General features: G+C 35.8%; 1 protein-coding gene across 1 annotated transcript; it reads right to left on the bottom strand.

Moving 5' to 3' along the window:
• Positions 1-10,086: 10,086 nt before the first annotated feature.
• Areg (amphiregulin) lies at positions 10,087-19,411 on the bottom strand. The gene is made up of 6 exons (XM_005333237.4): positions 19,043-19,411; positions 17,770-18,015; positions 15,043-15,244; positions 14,200-14,355; positions 12,176-12,284; positions 10,087-10,337 (listed from the first exon to the last, which is right to left on the bottom strand). The coding sequence occupies exons 1-5, from the start codon at positions 19,101-19,103 to the stop codon at positions 12,191-12,193; spliced, it is 759 nt and encodes a 252-aa protein (XP_005333294.1). The 5' UTR covers positions 19,104-19,411; the 3' UTR covers positions 10,087-10,337; positions 12,176-12,190.
• Between the last annotated feature and the right edge of the window lie 2,629 nt (positions 19,412-22,040).

The raw sequence follows: 22,040 nt of genomic DNA, 5'->3' as shown, positions 1-22,040 counted from the left end.
TAACTCAGGGGCACTCAACCACTGAGCCCCAGCCCCAGCCCTATTTTGCACTTTATTTAGAGGCAAGGTCTCACTAAGTTGCTTAGTGCCTGGCTTTTACTGAGGGTGGCTTTGAATTTGCAATTTTCCTGCCAGAGCCTCTTGAGCCACTGAGATTATAAAGGCATATGCTGCCACACCTGGCTTGCTACAGTATTTTAATTTAGGAATTCTTAATCCTGGTGCATTGACTCTTGAGTGGTTAATGAATGGACTTCAAGGAGTCCATGGACCAACTGTAAATATAAATATCAAAAAAGTGTTTGGATAGGTCACGATTTTCAAGGAATTTGTGATTCTAAAGTGTCCCACAGTACAAAATCCAAGAAATCAGAATGACAGGGAGGTCTAGGGTTCCAATCATTGTTTCCTCCTCTCTTCCGGCCCTAATCAACAACTAAGAATGGGAACAAAATTACCAAATTGGGTTCAATGATTTATAGGTAGGAATGATAAACTAGGACTGAACAACAGTGGTGGGATTTGAGCTTTCTCAGGGCTGTATGCTTCCTGCATTCCAAATAGAAGAAAGGCAGGACTATAGAGGGACCCACCGATAGGTCCTCTTAATTGCAGGCAGAGTAACTGAAGCTCAACCAGCTGGCTCACAATTATCCAAAAAGGATAAAAAGAGTGGCAGTATGACCTGTCCAGGGAGCCTCATCTTTCCTGGTCAGTGACTCCAATATCTGATAATGATGTCCCAGTGGATTTTTACTTATTACCAATATCCCAAGTACATAAGTCACCATCTTGTTTTAGGAAGAATTAAGTAAGAGGGGTATCTTCCTTAGATTACTATAACAAAGTTCCATGGACTAGGTGACTTAAATAGCAGCCATTTATTTTTTACAGTTCTGGGAGATGCAGCAGATTTGATTGTTGCTGAGAGCCCTTTTTCTGGTTTGTAAAGAGACATATCTCTTTGTATCCTCACCTGTAAGAGAAGAAGCTCTGTGGAGGATTCCTCTCATAAATGCAGTAATCCCATCACAAGGACCCACTCTCATTCATTATCCCATAGACATCTAACTACCAACTACCCCTAAAGTCTTCCTCTGCTAATATTATCACATTGGGAAATATGGCTTCAACATGCAAATTACGGGAGGACACAAACATTCAGTCGACAACAAGGAGAAGGTTGAAAAAGGAAATATCCCAATTCAAAGGGAAAGTTACCTTGTCTCTGTTTAGATGTGGTATGAAATATTTAAACATCCCTTGCTAACAGAAAGCATGATGTATGATGTACATAACAACCCGCCTTTCATTGAGCCCTCTAGAAGTAAGTTCAGTAAGCTCAAAAGCTTAAACTTTGCACTAATCAAAGGGGAAGGCTGTTAGTTTCTAGTCTTTATCCCTTTTCAATCTCATGCCTAAGATTGTATAGTGTGGTGCTTCAAAAGGCCAGACTAGGGCATGATTCCTGCATTCCATTCCTAGATCCACCCCTTGTGACCTTCAGCAAGGTGGTAAAACCCTGTGCCTTAGTACTTTTGTCTGTAACACAGTTGATATTTGATAGTGTTGTTGTAATAAATAACTGGATTTATATATAAAAGCTGCTTAAACTCGTTTACCACATGATAAATAAGCACCTAAAGTTAGCTGCTATTTGCTAATGCAAACTTTGTTCTCCTTTTCATACAATTTTATGGTACATGTCATAAATTTTACTTAGAAAGTCTCATCCATAACTTGTCCCATATCACCCTGCTTTCAAAATTATCTACAAAATGTCCAGTAATTGGCTAAACAATAAGATACTCTGTAATATTGAAAAGTTATTTTATGGAATGATATTTAGATATGGGAATATATATATATATATATATATATACACACACACACACACACGCATATATTTGTGTGTGTGTATAATTGTTAAATAAAATAGGAGGCTATAAAGCATTTTGAAAAGTAAAATTTTTATTATATAATAAATATGTGTCAATAAAGTATTTGGATGCTTACTAGAATCCTAAAAACATTTTTGATTGATTAGTGGAATTTGGGGTGATTTTTATTTATTACTTATTCAATTTAAGTAATAAACATTGCTATGGCTTGGCTTAGTGTTCTCCCAAAGTCCCATGGTTAAAGGCTTGGTCTCTGGTCTATGGCACTTTTGGGACGTGGTGGAACTTTTAAGAGGTCAAATGAGACATCTTAGGTCATTGAGGGCATATCTTCAAATGGGATAATGGAAATCCGGTTCCTTCCTTTCTCTCACTTTGCTTCCCCACTGCCATGAGGTGAGCAGGTTGCTCTGTCATGCACTCCCCACCATATTGTACTGCCTCACTACAGGCCCCAAAGCAGCAAGGGCCAACTGAAAATGGACTGAAATCTCCACAACTGTGAGTCAAAATCAAATTTTTTTCTTGATAAGTTGATTATCTCAGATATTTTTATGGTAATAGAAAACCGAATAATCAAACGTGTACCTCAACAAAAATAATTAAAGTTACTTTTAAGAAAATAATTCAAGCTCAGAATCTTTAAGGAAACATTTGAAACCTGATTCCATTCACTACAACAATAAGCATAACACCACAGTGACTTTAATGTTTTCATTATTCTAGATCTTAGCAATTATGCATTTCACATTCTAGTTGGTTACGTATATAATGTTTTTTGCATAAAATGGAAGAGACCATATAAAGATCATTTAGCCTGATTTCTCCATACCATATAGACGCTCTTATTCCCTTTGTCATTCCCTTCTGTCACAGATTGAGACATATTTTAGGTTAAATGATTCCACTGATTGAGTATCAGTGAAATCTACTGTTACACAGGTCTCAGGTATTCCTTAATTACATTAAACCAAAATCAACTTCTAAATGATTGGGACAATAAAAAGTTCTTTTCCTCTAGAATAACAGTAATTACACTTTAACCAGAGTTATTTTTCCCAAGTTCTCTGTCCCCAGCTAAGCCTTTCCTATACTTACAACAGTTCTGTTTCTCCCACTGCTGCAGCTGCCACCCTGGTTCAAGCTACATTTTCCTCCCTCTTGTCATTTCATTCTCTACACAGCAACATTATATGTCACTCAGATCAAGAGACTTCTCACTTGCAAGTCAATTCTTTGTTCCCATTTCTCTCACAAGGAATCTAAACATCTCCTGTATCCTGTGAGAGATTTGGCCTTCCCTTCTCTCCCTCAACCTGTTCTCAGCACAGCTGCATGAAGGGGCAGAGCACCTTCTCACCCCACTGTCCACCTGCCACTGCTATTCTCACCTTGGCTTCTTATCCCTCAAGGGTCTACTAAATGACACCTCCTCAGTGAAGTCTTCTACCTGATTTATATCTGGAGGCAAGGAACAGAGAGTTGAATTAACCATCCTCTATACAATATGTCCAGGAACTGGCTAAACAGTAAGATACTCTGTAATGTAACTCTGTGGCATGTTACCAACATCATTACATGGAAGGCTTTCTATAATTTTCTTTAGTTACTTCCCATTACCTTGCCCCATCACTTCTCTGCTCCGATCTCCTTTCCTTCACCATTAGGCAATTTTGATGTGTTTTATGTGAATTATATTGCGAAAATTGTATTTAGTCATACAAGATTTATAAATTGTATGGGTTTATTTCTTATTTGAGTAAGCATCATCTTTTAAAAATTTAACATTAAAAATAAAATCTACCCTTAATACTATGAATATGACTAGTTTGTTTCTAATGTGTGTATAGTATTTCTCAGGGCACATCCATACATTCAAAGCCTTCATTACCTGGTGGTGGACATGTAGGTGGTCTCTAATCCTCCAATATCATGAAAGTACCACAGTGAACAACCTCACAAAAGTCCTTTTTGGAGCCTACATGTCTCAGGGATATAATACATGATGGGTAATAGAGTATATTCACTTTTAATTTGAATAAGTACTATCAGAATGGTATCTCTGGGCTAATCTACAATGAGTAATAGTTAAGGGTCCCTATGTTCACAATTTTCTGCCTACAATCGGCATTATCCAGCTTCTATGTTTGTTTGTTTTTTTTTTTAATAAATCTGATGGACAGAAAGTGATATCCTATTGTTGTTTTGATTTGTGTTTATGTTAATGTAGAAAAGGCATGAACATCTCCATATGCCGGGCCATGATGTATGGATGTGTGCTATCTACTCACAAAAGAATGTCCAGTCAAAATTCTAGATGGGGGCATCCAATCCATTCTCTGCACAGAACTCTAGCTATTTAGAGGAAAGCTGACTATTTCTAATTCTCCCCAAAGCAAAATAAACTAATCACATTCTTATTAATCACCTACTTTTCAAATTCTGAGAACTCTTATCCCATATCTTTTCCCCCTTAAATTGAAGATCCTTTGGTTGTTGTTGTTCATCTTTAAGTAATTCATTGAGTATTATAATCCCTTTTTGATTTTAGGGATTTTTTTTCTCTTATTTTGTTAACTGTCCAATTTTCCCATTACATTCTTTTAATAGAACTTGCTAATTTTGACATAATTAAAATTTGTTTTCTTTTTTAATTATGGATTTTTCATAAATACTTGTACATTCCTAATTCACAAATGTATTTTCCTACAATATTTTGCAATAACTTTATAGTTTCACATTTCACATTAGATATTTAATCCTTGTGATAATCTCCTTTGACCATGGTATAAGATAGTTATCTGATTTTATTTTCTTTCACCTTCTACACCATTTTCTGTACATTGGCTAAGCAGTCAGGTTTTTCCCTGTTAATTTATAGTGCTATCTTTATCTTCTAATAACATATTGTCTGTGAACTGTCTACTTAGTTTGATTTATTTGTTCATACTCAACCATCATTGCTTTGCTTAGCTTTGTGTATGGATGGGTAATAGGGTATGTTCATTGTTTTATTTGGCTAAGTAGCATAATGGAAGTCCCAAGGTACTCTCCAAAGAGTGACATCTAAAAGTTCCAATAAATCAAGCATCCAATTATGCTTTTTGTTTTTGAAAAATGACAGTTTTTCAACTACTACTACTTTTTCACGCAATATTTAGAGTATGGTTTTTCAAGTTCCTGAAAATATCCAAATGGAATTTTTATTAATATTTTGTTAAATTCAAAGATTATTTGAGGAGACAATTACCTTATTTATAGTATAAAATCTAAAAGAGAGGACTGTCTCTCCATTACACATTTTTTGGTTTTTCCTTTAATAGGTATCTGAAATGTTTTCTAATGTAATCTTATGTATTCATTTTAAATACATATATGTATTACTGTTTGTTAGTAATCTGTTTTCTTATTTTAATATTAGACTATTGTCTTTATAGTGAAAAACATATTTTTTGGAATTTTGTATTTTATCTGACAATCTCACAAAATTCTCTAATAAATTCTTATATTGGCGTATTGAATCCATTGGCCCTTCTAGGTAGATTACTATATTGGTAATAATGTAGTAAAAAAAAGGGCACATTCATTTCTTTCCTACAAAATGTTACAACTCTTATTTTTGTTTCTTTCCTAAAAGCTTACATCAGAAATTTTGTACTATATTAAACTACAGTGATGACAGTGTTATCCTTGCTTTAATCTTAAAGGAAAATCATCTACTGCTTTGTCACTAAGTTTAAATTTTCCTATAGGTGTACAGTTTTTATCAAGTTCAGGAAGTGTCCTTCCATTCCTAGTTTAAAAATTATTTTAAATTGTAAGTGTATTTTATACATATAAAACCTTTTTCTGCCTTTAATAAGAAAATTCCATTTTTAATCTATTTTTTTTAAAACAATGAGACACTTTTGGATGATGAACCATTAAGTTCATATTGGTAAGGATATGGCTGATAAGCTAACCATACTTTATTAGGAATGACATTAAGTTCATATTGGTAAGGATATGGCTGATAAGCTAACCATACTTTATTAGGAATGATTAATTTCCTCTTGATTTGCATTTCATATGTTATAGTAATTAGGATGCAGACTGCTTTATTTATCTTCACATTGCAGTTCACCAGCACAACATTCTTCTTGCGGTTAACAAAAGACATTGGCTTAATAAATAAAGGAAGGCTAAAAGGAGGATAATAAAGACACTATTAGATACAAGAAACTTCCCCTGAAAGGAACCATTCAGTGAGGTCCATGAAAACTGACTGAAAATTGTGTATACTTTTAACACACTCTTAAGAAAATGGGTATTAGGTTCATTGAAGTCTATAATCCATAAAAGAGTTTTTGCTCCTGAGAAAGACATTATCAAGTATTTCAAACCCATGTAATTCTTTTCCATGGCAAAATATTTTCTGTGATGATGACAATTATGAGAGGAGATGATGCTAGATGACCTTTAATCATTTCTTCTTAAATCAACATATACTTTTTGTACAGAGAAAAGACTCAATCCCTGCCCTTAGAAGCTTTATACACCACTGGGACAGGAAGACATTAAGGGGTTACACAAATAATTATGTAGTTGAAAATGAATAAGCACTATGAGAATATATGATGAGAGAATTTTACTTATTTTATATTTATCTACATATATATTTTAGCTACTATAAACTTACCTGGAGAAAGATGTCCAGGAAAAAGAGATTACTGAAAGAAGCTGGACAGAATTTTATAATTCTTGAGTTACCAAGTAGATATTCCATATATGGGATAAGCAACAAAGCTTAGAATACGACAAAAAGAGATGGGGAAATGTTTCAGTTGTTCTCTGAGATGAACTCCCAAAGTGAGTAGCTCTTAGAACCTGGCTGTGATACTAAGTTCCTTTTCCAAGGTGTCACAGTGCTGGGGATATCTAAGGAGAAGACAAATGTTGTTGGAACTCGTTCCTTTTTAAACTTCCACATAGCAATCTGAAATTAAATTTAACTCTAGACTTAACTTCTGAGACTAAGAAAAGAAGCAATGGATATGTGATTTACAAACCCTAGGTAGAAATTGGCTCCAGGAAGGAATGATGATATTCCAACCTAATCCAACCAGCACTTCATAAAGTGCCTTTCTCTTGAGCAAAACACACACATGTAGATATTTTCTAGTTAATTGAACCAACAGCATCTTCAGAAATTGGAGTCACTATTTTGGCTAAACAGCTTTAATTGTATATATCTAAGGTTTATTGAATGATTGATACTCACCTCTGTTTATCATTTAGTGTGTGCACATTGTAAATAAAAGATCAGTCATATTTTAAGAGATAATGAGCTAGGGGATAGATTGGGAAATTTTGTGGAGTTAACATAGGTAGATTAAATAAAATGTCTTATTTTAGTCTTCAAAATATAAATGAGACACTTAAATGTTTTAATTGAAATTGGAAACATGTTAAATTGATAATTGGGATTCTCCAACCTGAAAACAAACACCTTAACTATATAAAAACAGGAGAGAGAGAGAGAGAGAGAGAGAGAGAGAGAGAGAGAGAGAGAGAGAGAGAGAGAGAGAGTTTAAGTGGATCCACTCTATAGCCAAAAAAACTAACACTGTCATTTACTAGTTGTGTAACCATAGGCAAGTTAATCTCTCTGAGCTCTACTTTATCTATAAAATTTATCTACAGTATAAGGAAATGTGTAAGGCCCTTACTTGAGTCCATGAGATATGAAAGTACTCAATACTATTATTTGAGATATTTTTATTTGTTATTATGAAGGTAGTTCTTTCCCATCAGCTCCACTATCATGAATTCATAAACTCTGTTTCAAGAGTTAGAAAAGTACATGGAATAACAGGCAAGTGCCTAGATCCTTCACAGTGGCTACAGTAGTCTCCAAGTGTTTGGAAACCACTGGAAAATTTTTCTTCTGATTATGGCCTCCTGCTGGTCTTGGGTGCCTTATTGCTTCAGTTACCAAATATATTTTGATAATTCCCACTCCATAGCTTTTCTCCTCCTTGAACTTCGGGCTTGTATATCTAACTGCTTATTGAATCCTCACAACACTTCAATTGCAATAAATCCAAAGCTCACATGAGACCTGATCTTCCTCTCTGACAGATGTGAGGGTCAGGGTTGATTTAGTTGACTAACTGACCAGGCTGGTTCTTATTTTCTCATAAAATCTGTTAGAGATTAGAAAAGATCACTTTCCATAACAGAGAAGAGCTGTTCTTTTTTTTTTTTTTTAAGAGAGAGTGGGAGAGGAGAGAGAGAGAGAATTTTTAATATATATTTTTTTTTATTTAAGTTCTCGGTGGACACAACATCCTTGTTGGTATGTGGTGCTGAGGATCGAACCCGGGCTGCACGCAAGCCAGGCGAGCGCGCTACCGCTTGAGCCACATCCCCAGCCCCAGAAGAGCTGTTCTTCAGTCAAGGATAAGTGAAAACAGCATTGTTCCCTTCTACAACATTCAATAAGCCATTTCAAGAGATTCTGTAGCTTGAACCATGACTATTTTTTCTTCATACAGAGTATTTTAGTTGCTTCTAAGCCACTTGTGTGTGAGTGTGTGTGTGTGTGTGTGTGTGTGTGTGTGTGTGTGTGTGTACTAGGGATTGAATTCAGGGATGCTTAACCACTTAACCAAATCCCCAGCATTTTTTATTTTTTATTTTGAGACAAGGTCTCACAAAGTTGCTTAGGGCCCACTAAATTGCTGAGACTGACTTTGAACTTGAGATCCTCCTGTCTCAGACTCCAAGCTGCTGGGATTATAGGCATGCACCACCACCCACCTGGCTCTGATTGTGCCTCTGCCTCTCATTGGCTGGGATTTTTTTCATTGTAGAGTGTAAATTACAAGCCCTGGGTGACCTGCCTTCACTACTCCAGTTTTCCTCACAGCTTCTTTTGACTTCACACTTTGTTTCAATGCTAAACAATTTTCCATTTTTCCTTTCAACTTTGATGACTTTGTCATTTTGCTGATGCCTTTAACAATATCCTTTCCATAATGCCTACTCATTCTTCAAGGATAATCTCAGAAAGCATATCTCCAGGATGGCCTCCCTGATACATTGGGGCTGGGCTACCTGACAGCTCCCTGGCCCCCTTGCATCCCTGGCTTGCTTACTGCACTGCATTGACAAGACACCCCCTTCTCTTGACATCTAAGTGGTCAGCATATCTCCAGGTTAGTGCTTTCCTATCCTGCATCCCTAGCACTATGCTAAAATTTAGTGAAGGAGGCTGAGGAAAATGTGTGCTGAAGATGTTCAAGCAGAGATAAATCAGAGGCTCTAAACACTTGGCTGCATACAGAAAACAACTAAGGACCTTTTGAAAATACAGATGCCAGCAACTCAAGTTAGAAGCTTTGGAGGGGAGTCTGGGTATTTAGGCGTTTAAAACTCAGGTATTGATAATGTGCAGCTGGGGCTGGGAACCAACTGGCTCCATGATCACTGAAAAATGGTCTGGTGAATGGTTTCCAGAGTCAGATAAAGGTAGATGCTTAAGGCACCTTTACTCATGAAGTTCTATGACATGATTGTTGATATAATGTTTAATTTTTTCAACATATTGCCCCCCACATTATTATGTTTTGTTTTGCACTCAGGTGACTTGGTTGATCAGCCAGGCACCAGACTATGATCACCCTAAAACCTTAATGTTCTTGAAAGACTATCCTCCAAATTCAGACATTTGATTAAAAGATTGTGAGAAAATAGTCTCAAGGGGCGTTTTACATGCCTCGTAGATTCCAATAGAGATATCAGAAGTCTCAAGTGTAAAACCTTCCTGGTTCTCTCAAAATGCCATATTTGTAATATGCAAACTATTGCTGCCTCTATATAATGATTATAGTGAAAGCTGTGAATTTGCTTTCTTTTATAATATCTGGGCCTTCTATAATAAAGGCAGTACCATATTTTGACTCCATGTACTTTTATAATGAACAAGACTTGGTACAAGTTCTATATGGAATAGAAATGCTAATTTGGAGTTAATGCAAAAATTATTAGTGTTTGTGGGAAGAGTAAGTGGCTACAATTTTGCCATTCTGAGTACTTTTTAAGAAAAGGAATGTTTAAAAATATAAAAATGGTCAATCAATATGTTAGGAGCAAAATACCCTGGAGTACTGAAATTTCAAAACTAATATTCAAACTCTGAATCTGTTTGATTAAAAAAGTTTAATGAGCTATAAAATAAATACACTTCCATTAAATATTAAATAAATTATTTACAACTTGAAAAAATACTTTTTATCTCCATGCATCTCTTTATGTACAGAAATTATTTAGCATAAAAAAGTGACAATTGAAAGTTTAAAACCATCAGAACAAAAAGGTTCCATTTTCTTCACTGAAAGGAGGACCGATTCATCATTTACAGTTGTGACTTCGAAGTGACTCTGACCTGATACCCTGTTAAAAAATAAAGTGTTAGAGAATAAGCTTAATTCCAACATAGTTTTAAAAAATTTCAATGAAAAATCAGCAATCAGAATTTCTGCCATTTTTTTTTCAAAATTGTTTTATGAAAAATGCTAAAAGCTTTTCAGAAACAAAATATTGCTTTAGCTTGAATTCTCTTTCATTTCTGCTTGGGTTATAGGCCTCCTTAGAAAACTAAAGATGCTCATACCAGTTGCATAAATTTCTGCTTAATAAAAAAAGCAATAACCGTCATGAAAATTAGGTTTCCTAACTAAATCTACACAGTGGACATAATTAAAAACAGAGATTAAGTGGCTCATTGTACTTATGATATGCAGTTAATTTAGGATAATTAGTACCAAGAGCATAATAACAGTAGCTACCAGTTAATAGGCAGCTACTAAATGCCAGCACAGCATATTCCTTTTCCTAAAATTATTCTGGGACCTACACTGAGAAATCTTGATGGCATCAAATAACCAAAAATCTACCCTATTTATATTGGTGGTCTTAACTTCATCACAATAGGCCAATACATTAAAATTTTGATGTAATAAATACTGAGTATAACACTGCTATAAATAATGATTTATTTCACGAGGTATGGGACTAATTCTCTAACAGGCTGAGAACATAATATCTGTACCTAACCAATGTTAAATAGAGTGGGGTTCTCTAAGCATCAGAATCATCTGGAACACTCATTAAAGATAAAAATTTCTGATTCAGTAGATTGAGCATTAGGCATAGGAATATTCACATTTAACAAGAATCTCAAGTAACTATTAAAGCCACTGACATTAGGAAAACAGCGCCTTAAGGAGGTGACATCTCCAATGTCTGAGGAAATGAAATTCTTTTTTAAGACCGACTTTAAGTGTACCCTTGATTTCTCTTCCTCCCTCTTCCACTGGAAGTTTTCTTTCATGAACTCCTTTCTTCAGTTGTCAATGAATTATCCCTCTTCATACCTTCTTACCTTCTACTTACAACATGCTAATTCTCCCTTTTTATTTTTTGGTGTTGAGGATCAAACCCAGAATCTTGTACCTGCTAAGCATGCATTCTACCACTGAATCCTACTCTCCAATCCTACAGCTCTCCCTGTGGACAAAAGTGTGTGTGTGTGTGTGTGTGTGTGTGTGTGTGTGTGTGTATTATTTATTTATTTACCAAGTTACATACCCCTCTCTGTTTCTACTTTCTTTCTTTAAAAGGAGTATTTAATCTACTGTCCCCACTTCCTCAGTCTTTTAGAACAAGCACCCTACTCTGGCTCTCCAATGTATGAGCTCAACCTATCATTACAATGTTCCCTTCTCTAATATTCACTGGAGCCAGGCTGTTTTCTAAAATGATCTGTTTCATCTCTCAGTATTTAATACCCATCTTCCTTTTCTTCATAATTGCTTTTTACCAATCTCACAGGTCCTTTAAGGTTTACCTTCAATGTCACGCTAAATATATATAATTTCCTGCTACCAAAATGCCTCACAAGATTTTTTCATTCATCAGAAATTTTTCATACTCCATTGGTTCCTTTCTGGTGACTTCCTTTAGTATTCTGATTCTCTGCATTCTCCCCTATCTAAATGTTATGTTCCTTGAGAACTCTCTCACATCTGTATACCTTTTAATACTGAATAAGTACATAGCCCATTCTCAATACCAAACTCAATCTCATACTCAAAGAATAATACTTTTCATATAGCCATTAAGAGTATGTTCATAATTAAAAACATATTCCTCATTTTTCTTGAGATTAATAGTGCTATAATTTTTCACAAGTATAGGATATAATGTAAAGTAAAGTTTATAAGTCAAACCTGTATTATCTTCAATTATGCTATAGAATGTGCATGTCCATTTTCTTGTTGAAGTTTCTTTTGTTCTTCTGCTTCTTCTTCAAATTCTCTGAAGTATCTTTTTCGAAGCCTTGAGAGAAGAAGATGTTCTACTGTTACTAAAAGCCCATCCATCTATATGTTGACTGAGGTTTCCCCAAGTACAAGGGATTCCTTCTCATGAGCTCTTATAGACAACAGAGCAGCATACTTCATGCTAAACAAAAGCTTAAACCCGACTATAAAATACCACCAGTATTCTCTTTTAAGGTGACAGTTATGTTGCCTTTATATAAACATATTTCCAGAGAACAGAGGTTTAAATGCATCTTTAAGATGTAAACTTTCAGAAGGCATGGAACATATCCAAATGCCTTTTTTTTCCTGAAGAATTTAGCACAGCTGCCAAATACACACTTGGAAGAGATGGTGGTATAGTTTTATAACATATGGATTGATGTTTATACACACCAATTTGAATGATCAGAATTTTTGAAACCAGCTTACAAAACAAGTTGTTTTATTTATTTCTAAATATAAACATTTTCTTCTAATTTCATACATTGCTATTAAAATTCAGTGTATTGAAAAAAAAATTTTGCCATTATACAAGCAATTCAATTTTTAGTAGGTCTTTAATGAATCTACTAAATATTATCATCAAAATCATATGAACTTTCATTATGATATTTAAAGAAAAAATTTACTTTAGTTATTGAAAACCCAGTAACTATGGCTTAGGCTTATGTTTGTTTTGTTTCATATACAAAAAGAATACAAGAGTAAAGTGGCTTAATTTTAAGAGTGCTAACATGATAGCTTTCCATATATTTCTAAAGGATTATTAAATACTGCAAGTTGAATGACTGAAAATTTTAATTATTGCAAAACACCTTTTTCTTCTATCCCCCTATATCAAATAGTAATGATTTATCTGAGGATATCTTCCTAAACACATTTATATATCTGACTTGAGGTACTAGAAGATCAGAATAATTCCAGGGTGTGGAAAACAAACTTAAACTATACATCAAGCTTCATGTGCCTGATAAAACAGTTCTTTACATGCCATTTTATCACTATCTGATCTGAATTTAAGATAATGGTAAACAATAGCAAAAGATAACCCCTTCTTTCCTGAAGGACAGCAGTAGTAGATCATGTACAGGATCCAGTGAAAAGTAATTTACCAAGACCTAAAATTAGAATAATGAGTCCACTACTTTTCCCAAGCTCCAGTGGCACATGAGTCATCACAGAGCCATTCATGCCCTCCCCCAACTTCCCTCATTCAGTATCTTCTGTTTGGTAGACACAAAGCCGTTTTATGTACCCATCAGTGCCTACTACATAGAGTAGGCCAGTTCTAGCTTTCATTGGTCATGAAGAGAAGTATGTGATGTTGTTAGTAACAGAGGGAAGATACTGTTGGAGTGAAGTACTAATAGAATTGTTCTTCCTACACCATGCCATCTGGAGGAAATGTTTTGGTTACACTCTCATTGTTATTTGACAATAAGAAAATAGGCATAAACTGTGAATAAATTATCACCGTGCTATGAAACTACAAACTCAGGATTTTGCATTCCAAGACAAGCAGAGACATGTCTCTTCTGGGCTGCCAATTTGAGGTTCTTTGTGATTTTTAATACCAACGCAGTGTGTCTGATGCTATGAATCTACTATTATTTTCTGGGCAACATGCTTCATCTTAAAATATTCATAGAAGATACCAGCACTTTCTGAGATTTAGAAATAACTGTGAGAGAAAGATGGCATGCAATAAAATCATCCATTTTTAAGTTCAAAAAATTGCTATGAAATTCTGAAAGAGAACTTAATGTGTTGAGTTTCTATGGTAGGCAAAGTAATATAAATTCTGACTGTATTATTCAAAGATCATATGCTACCAAAAAATAACTAATTCAAAATATTCTAGTAGGGTGTGATAGAAATATTGAAGAAAATTAACCTTATTAGGAATTGTTAAGCTGTGCCATACTTACTGGACTGTAATAACAACAGCAACAGCAGTGAAGCTTGTAGCAGAGACAAAGGCAGCTATAGCTGCTAATGCAACTTTTGAGAAATCTCTGTCACCCATGCTGTGAGTCTTCATGGATTTTTCTCCACATCGTTCACCAAAATAATCATGATGACATCTGCAAACAACCCACATTTAGAAATTATAATCACTAAAAACGCCTTATATATTCCCAGTTCACCTTCTAAGTCAAAAACAGCTATGTAATTCCAACATTTAAAAAAAGTTATGTATTTGTATTTCAAAATCATGAGACACAGAACCCATTCTAGCTAAATATCCATTAGTCAAGATTAGTTTGGGTGTGTTAGTCCAAGAAGACACACCTTGCTATTCTTTGTGCTTCTTTTATGACCAACTGATGAGTTCAGTGACTTATACAGTTAATATATTCCACTTTCATCTAATGTGTTAGCAGTTTTGGGGGGCTAGAAGACAAAGTGGCTAGAACAACATGAAAAATTAGGTGAAGAGTTTATTAAGAATCTTTTTTTAAAAAAATACCTATTGTAAAACAATGATTTATAGCAGTGATCCTCAAAAATATAGCCCACAAATCCAATCTGGCCATTTGCCAGGTTTTTTACAACTCATAAGAATGAGATTTAATCCTTTTAATTGGTTACATAAGTACAAATACAATCTCAGCCCACAAAACCTAAATATTTTCTACCTGATTCCTTAATAAAAAGTATTCTAATCACTGGTTTATACACTGGAAAAAAAATCAGTGGTTTCTGCAGCTAGGGATTTTTCAGATATGGTGTAGGAAATACATAGTTCTTTGTAATTCTTTGAAACTTACTTGCATGTTACTGCCTCCAGATTCTCTATATATTTGCATTCTCCATGAATGCAGAAATTTTGAAATTCTGCATCACATGGATTTTTCTTCTTTTTGTTTCTTCTATTTTTTCCACCTTTCCCTCCCTTTTTCTTTCTTTTGGGTTTATCTGAAGTCTTTTCACTTTCTGTTTTGTTTTTCTTGGGCTTAATTACCTGTTCAACTGAAAAAAGAAAATAAGATTTCTTAACAGTCTCTCTCATCTTGAACATTATTTTGGATCCATGAGACAAAGAAATCAGAGCAGTGAGAGCTCACAGGGAGATAACAACCACGTTTGTTTCATTATTTAACACAATACACACAATAAGTGGGCAGAGAATATCAGTTGTATGGCAATTAAACATCTGAACACTTTAGTTATTTTATTTACACATTTTTATTTTGAATTATTTGTATTGAATTTGTATTATCATCATTAGTATTAATAGTAAGACTTATGTGTCTAAGAAAATCCATTAAACATTTTTAGCATTTCTTGAATTTCTAATCATTCCACATTCTTGGCAATGAGTATCAATTTACTTGAATCTAGATCATGACTGCATGCATGTTAGCCATATGACATAATGCATGTTAGCCATATGACATAATGAGGAAACTGAAATTTAGTAAAGGCAAGCAACTTGTCCTAGGATATATAGCTAGAAAATGACTGTGCTGGGATGACAAAAGCTTGTTATTTTTTCATAATACTCTTCCTTCTCTTTGGAAAGGTCAATGTCATTGATTAAAATGACATTGAACTTGGGGTTTATTTGCTGATTTTACTTACTCATATTGGCCCTGTGCTCACTATTATAGTTGGGAATTAGTAGACACTATTGGAGAGTGCAAAAAACTGAGGATTATGTATTAATCAATTTTTCCAGTTCACAGATTACAACAGATCACAATTGATACCTTTCACAGTGCTCATTTCTGTGTTTGATCTATTTAAAAATAATCCAGGAATATTTGTTAATTGATGCCTCAAACATTTAACTTAACAAATCTATAGAAAGTTTGTTCAGGGTGTAACTTTTATGCTAAAGTCATAGAGGGGCAGTTTCCATTTAGTGGTATGCATTCTGTTCTACTAAAACCTTAATAGTTTTATATGATGAACTATTTAGCAAGCAGATCCCAATGAAAAGAGAAAATATCATTTATCATAAAGGTCACACAGTACCCATTAAATAGAAAACTTCAGAACCACAGTGTGAAGGTTAACAAGAGTATGATAAATAAATATTATGAATATTTCCACAGGCTATTATAATAACACTAACAAAATTCAAATTAGGAGAACTGTCTAACAGGTGGTTATGCAATTTTTATATTGAAATTTTCCTCTGATCCAAAAAAAAGTACAAGTTAGAGTAAGTCCTCTAAGAGAAGCATTTTAAATGAATATTACTCTACTTTATCAGAGAGATTACAAATCATAGATAGAGGCAAATAATAGTATCTATGCTAAAGTGTGGCAATAGACATTATACCCATGGACATTTAACTGAACAGCTTTCCAAAGAAGTTCTTCCAGTGATCTCATACTATTTTATAATGCATTGCAATCTGAGCACTAGTTATTAGCCCTAGTAATAATGGATTTGGCTTCTGATGTCTTAACAATTTATATATAGTTAAGAGACAAGTTGCTAGATACCTGGATGGTCTAATCTCATCCAACTGTAAGAATTGCAAGTGAACCTTTTCCCTAGCCCAAGTTCAGAAGTAAGGGAGTACAGAGGTCACTACATCTTTGCCCAGCTCCCACTTAAACCACTCTCTTTCCCTCTGGTTCCACTTGTTCTCTCTTCTCTAGCTTTGGGATTCAGGGAGAGGAGAAGTCAGGGAAACTGGTCAGAAAAGAAGAGGCCTTAAAAAGCTCTGAAACTTTCTTTCCCTGCTCCAGATGGATGCTCCTAGTACATGAGATTTGACTTATTGATGGCCTCTTCTTCCATGAAACTCCAAAGTAGAATGAGGGTACTGAGCAACATTTATCTCTTTCTTTGGTATTCATTTAAGTAAAGGGTCTTTTAAAAAGATCAGATAACAGGAAAAGTGAGTCATATTTTAACTAACAAATGGAATTTGGAGTTAAATCGTGATTTTAGTGATATAAAATTTATGCATACTTGTTCTTTATTATTTCTAGAAGGCATTATTACCAGTTTCTCAACACCAAGTATTTTAAAGGATAAAAGTCAAATTTCTCCTGTCCCATTTACTTTTTTCTGTTGCCTTGTGTTAAAATGCAGTTATCTGGGGAAGGATGAGCTGGGGAAAGGGGATACAGATGCTAAGAAACAAAGCAAATAGGAATGGTTAAGGTCTACTTCTGTCTCAGATTAGAGTTTACATGGCATAATGTGAAGGAACATAATATCTGGAATAAAACAGAATGGGGTTCTAATTCTGGCTTAACTGCTACCTGTGCAGCCTTGGGCAACACAATCTTTTTTAACATCATTTATTGCATCTGTAAAATGAAAATAATGATGCCTACACTTAGTAAAGTTGAGAAGATTTGATTTAAACATAACATCAATTAATCCTCTAGACATAGGATGTGATCCTATATAGAACTTTCTGACTCAGTTTTTAACCTAGAAAGGTATGCAATTCACACTTTACTGAAGCAGTTTTGCTCCTGTAAACCCACATCCCTTCAGCTACATTTCCCCTTTAACCTCTACTTACCTCTGACTGAATCATCCACGATGTAGCCAGATATTTGTAGTTCAGCATCATATTCTAAATAGTCATAGTCAGTTCCTGAGGACACTTCAGTACTAGAAGGCGTTTCAGTCACAGGGGAAATCTCAATTCCTGGGGTCGTCTCATTTCTTGAAGCAACCTCAGGTCCACTAGTACTGTGGTTCTTGGACAATGGTTCCCCTTTCCCAGAGTCAGTGTCATTGAGATCCAATCCAACAGCATGATGGCCTGCAGGGGAAAGATTAAGGAAAAAAAAGATGAAGCAGGGTGCCTCTCTCACCAGCCAGCTATGTTAAGTAGAAGTGTTTATCTTCTGATATCAAAGCAGTTATTGCACATGTGCTATTGTTTTTGATTGAGTCACTTCACATTTTGCCAAGAAGCAAACTCAGCTGTTCCAATTACAGAGCTTCTTTTATCCAGGGTTTTCTTTCCACAGATAGAGTCTACATTAATCTCCACATTTTAAAAAAGGGCCAAATTAATGCAACATAAACACTTAACAAGTAATATCTAAATATTCCTATCACTTTGCATTCCAAACTCATTTGTATTGCTAAAATGCTATCTTGCCCCATCTTTGTAGGTTCTACATAAAGACTAAATTTTCTTAACATATGCTCACATTTTAAAAAATCATGTATATATAAAATGTAAAAGTCAATGTAAAAAGTAATGTCAATTTAATAATTATCATTGTCATTTTTTCATTATTATTTTTATTTACATAGGAAAGAAACTTAAGGACTAGGTAAGATTTTGGGTCCAGAGTTTCAAGACAGTACTTTATCTTACTTTGTTTTGGGTCTCAATAAAACAGCATCAGAGAGGTGATTTTAATCTTTCCGCAGGACATGAAAGTAAACGGTGAAAATACAATCAACTAGACAAGAGGAGACAGAGAATTTAGGCAGGAGGCACCAAACACTCCTGGTTCAGGAATTAACTACTCTGTTGAAATCTTTCTGAACCTTTCTTTATCTGTACAACCAAAGGTTAAGATGAAAGGATCTCTAAAGTCTCCATCACCTGGACTAAAGTAAAAGTACAAGTATTCTTCAGGACACTCCTCCTGGCTGGATGCTAGAGACACTTGTCTGGGTTTTCTCTCTTCTCGGAGGGAGTAACCTTAGAGGGTGATCGCCTCCAGCGGGACAGATTTCTTTTTGGAGAAGCAATAGCAACATTCAAAAGGCGACAGATTCTGCCTGCCTGGAGAGAATCACCAGGTAGTTCAGAGCCAGCAGATCCTCACCTGAGCCGAGGATCAAGAGCCACAGCACCACCGGCGCCTGAGGCAGCAGCGGAGTTCTCATTGGTCCCTCGGGACGTCGGCGTCTGGGTCTCTGGGGCAACTCAGACGGCAGCTACTGGCAGAAGGAAGAAGTGGTAGGAAAAAAGGGCACAAGAGCGGCTGTGCTCCTGTGTTCCAAGGCCCGGCGCGGCCCCGCCCGGCTCGGCTCCGGGTGATGGGAGCCGCCGGCGCCCTGGGCTCCACGCAGGAATCTCTGGGTTGCTACTCGCTCACAGGCAGCAAGGTGTGTGAACGTTCGGTAGGCGCCCGCGCACCTGCCGCTTTATAGGGCCGGGCGGGGAGGGAGCCACCGCCTGTGACGTCACTACCGCGGCTGTGGGTGGAGGCGGGAGGCCGCCCCAGAAGTTACTACCCCAAAACCACACACGGATGGCGGGGGCCACACCTCCCTCGTGCGTAAAGAGCCGCGGGGAGGAAATAGAAAGTCAAACCTCTAGGTGCAAGGAGAAAAAAATATATATATATCCATATTCTAGAGTGGAGAGGTAGTACTGGACAGTCAAAAGTTCCAAAGTTTCAAACTATCTGAAAATAAAATAAAATAAAATAAAATAAACCTCTGTATATATTTTGGTTGATCTCAACGACAGAAAAGTTCCATGATGTAAAAGTACTGTTAAGACCAAGAGTGAGTAAGCAAGGGTAGCTTGTCTTTAGTGAAGATAAATGAAGTTCATTAAATGAGAGAATCTCCTAAAGGGAAACTTCTTCAGGTGTGATGGGCTTTCATCAATCAAAGGCCCTTTGCCACCCACTTGAAATGGCCAGAATTTCAAACCATCTCCCTCCTCACTTTTTAGGTGGTTCAGGGTTCCTGGCCAAAATTAGTATTTAGTGATCTCTTACTATGCACTTAAAATTTTACCTATACTCTCTCACTCAGTAACCTGTTGGTAAAGTCTCATCTCCCCATTTTACAGGGAGATAAAGGGCAGGTTTTACAAAGCAAAGAAGAAATTGACACAGCGTGTAATGGCAAGTGTCAGGTAGATTTGATTCAAATTCATATGGCCCTGAAGTTGGCCTCTTGCCACTCTGATAAAGAAATATAGGACTAAACTGATCTCTGAAAAGAGGATTTCTGGGCAGAACAATGCTTAGAAAGAATCCATCTCTGCTGGTAACATTGACATTTGGGCAAAGGGTAGTGCCAGAGGCTCTGCCTCTCAAATCCCAAGATAAAAGAGTCAGCTTCGACCACCCTTTTAGAACCCAGAAGGCATTTAATCATAAGTAGATAAAATGTAGAGGAGAGAGGGAGCTGCTGAATTTAACTTTGATGTAGTGGCAGCTTCAGAACTGGAATTTTCCTGACTTAAGGAAGAGAAACAAGTTGCATTGTTCTCCCTCTTTAACTGTCTCCTTGACCTGGAGATACGCATCTCTTCCCTGATAGTGCCAGTAAAACAGCCTTTTTAGGAATGTGGGTCACAGTGCCTCTTGTCCTCATTCTGAGAAACTTTTAAAAAGCTTACTGGCCTTTCAGTGGTATATCACAGTGAGTAGGCTAAATAATGCCATACATTTTGCAGAATAAAATGAGCAAGAGTCATGAATCATGTCTTCGAGTCAACATTTGTTGAAAGTGCATTTTGTGTAAACCACCTGTTATATTGTTATGGGGGCAAGGGGTGGGAGTTAAAGAGGAAGATTAAATAGTCACCAGATGCCTGTGTTTCAGGAGTTCCATGGTGTGGCCTAGACAGCATCTCTGGTTATCCTGGAAAGTTTGAGGAAAGATGGAGAGACCCCCTGAAAGGCCTTCACAGCAGAAAGTTCAGATTTAAAAAAAAAGACCCAATGTTGAGGTGTGACCAAGTGTGGGAACTAAGGCTGGAAAGGTGGCACTGCACATTCCAGAGTGAAGCAGGGGCCTGCACTGTCATCTTTTTTTGGTGGATGAGGCGATTGTGATTCAGAGATTAAAGACTTGCCCAGGATTTCAAAAGGTGATAGTAGAGATTTTGTTTGAAACTCAGGAAGTTGGCTTATAATGTACATTTTGTTTCCCTAGGTGTCAGTTTTGTTCTATTCCTCCAATTTTCCTTTTATAAAATTTATTTTTTATTTAACAAGTGAAAATTATAGCTATGTTGTACAACATAATGTCTTGATATGTTTTCACTTTAGGCTATATCGAGCTATTTAACATATGCCTTACCTCCTATTTTCTTACTCTTTATTCTATCATCAGAAATGGTCCACTTTCTATTTGAAGTGAAATCGGACTCTTTACATTAGAAATTGCTTAGTCTTTCTCCAATTGGAAATTCAGAGGATGATAATTTACATTTCTGTGGCACATAACCTAGATAGTGGAAACAGAATAGCTTAGAGCTTAATATGAGATTTAGAGTTGAATCAATCTAGGTTTTCATATCCAAACTCTACTATATACTAAATTCCTGATATTTAAAAAACTCAAATTCCTCACCTGAAAATATGAATAAAGAAACACCTACCTGCTATTAAGCAGGTCAAATGAGATAAAATATACAAATATATAGAACAGACCATAGCATATGTTAAGTCTCAGTAAACTGTAACCTTGACATTATGAAATTATGCTATTGCAAGCACATTAAAGAACCAAGTAATTTTTATAAATGGAGATGCTCACAGAACAAGTGAAATCATCCCCTTCATTATTTTCAAGCCATGAACTTTGTACATATTTCACACTAAGACTAACCATTTTGAGCGGCTTATGATGCATCAAAGGGTAGCATAGGGGCATCATCATAGTCGCATCACAGTGCATCACCTACTGATGTGTCATGACATTCTGGAATATGTGCCTGAGTAGTAAACCAGCTTCATGTAAATGAAGGACTCTTTATGTTCTGCATGCTAGCTTGAGACAAAAAGGAATAATTTCAACAAATTTGAAAGGAACTCTACATTATCCTGATAAACAGATAGTTCCCTAACTTACGAG

The sequence above is a fragment of the Ictidomys tridecemlineatus genome, chromosome 9 (genome assembly GCF_052094955.1).
Source record: "Ictidomys tridecemlineatus isolate mIctTri1 chromosome 9, mIctTri1.hap1, whole genome shotgun sequence".
Classification (NCBI taxonomy): Eukaryota; Metazoa; Chordata; class Mammalia; order Rodentia; family Sciuridae; genus Ictidomys; species Ictidomys tridecemlineatus.
The sequence above is the reverse complement of the archived record's forward strand: the minus strand, read 5'-3'. Positions and strand labels throughout refer to the sequence as shown.

Bases quoted from the DNA above. Each gene is read 5' to 3' on its own strand.
- Areg (XM_005333237.4), bottom strand. From the start codon at position 19,103: ATGAGAACTCCGCTGCTGCCTCAGGCGCCGGTGGTGCTGTGGCTCTTG. The intron at 15,245-17,769 runs GTAAGTAGAGGT...TTCTTTTTTCAG, and splicing joins CGTGGATGATTCAGTCAGAG to TTGAACAGGTAATTAAGCCC. The intron at 12,285-14,199 runs GTAAGTATGGCA...TCTTCTCTCAAG, and splicing joins GCTGTTGTTATTACAGTCCA to GCTTCGAAAAAGATACTTCA.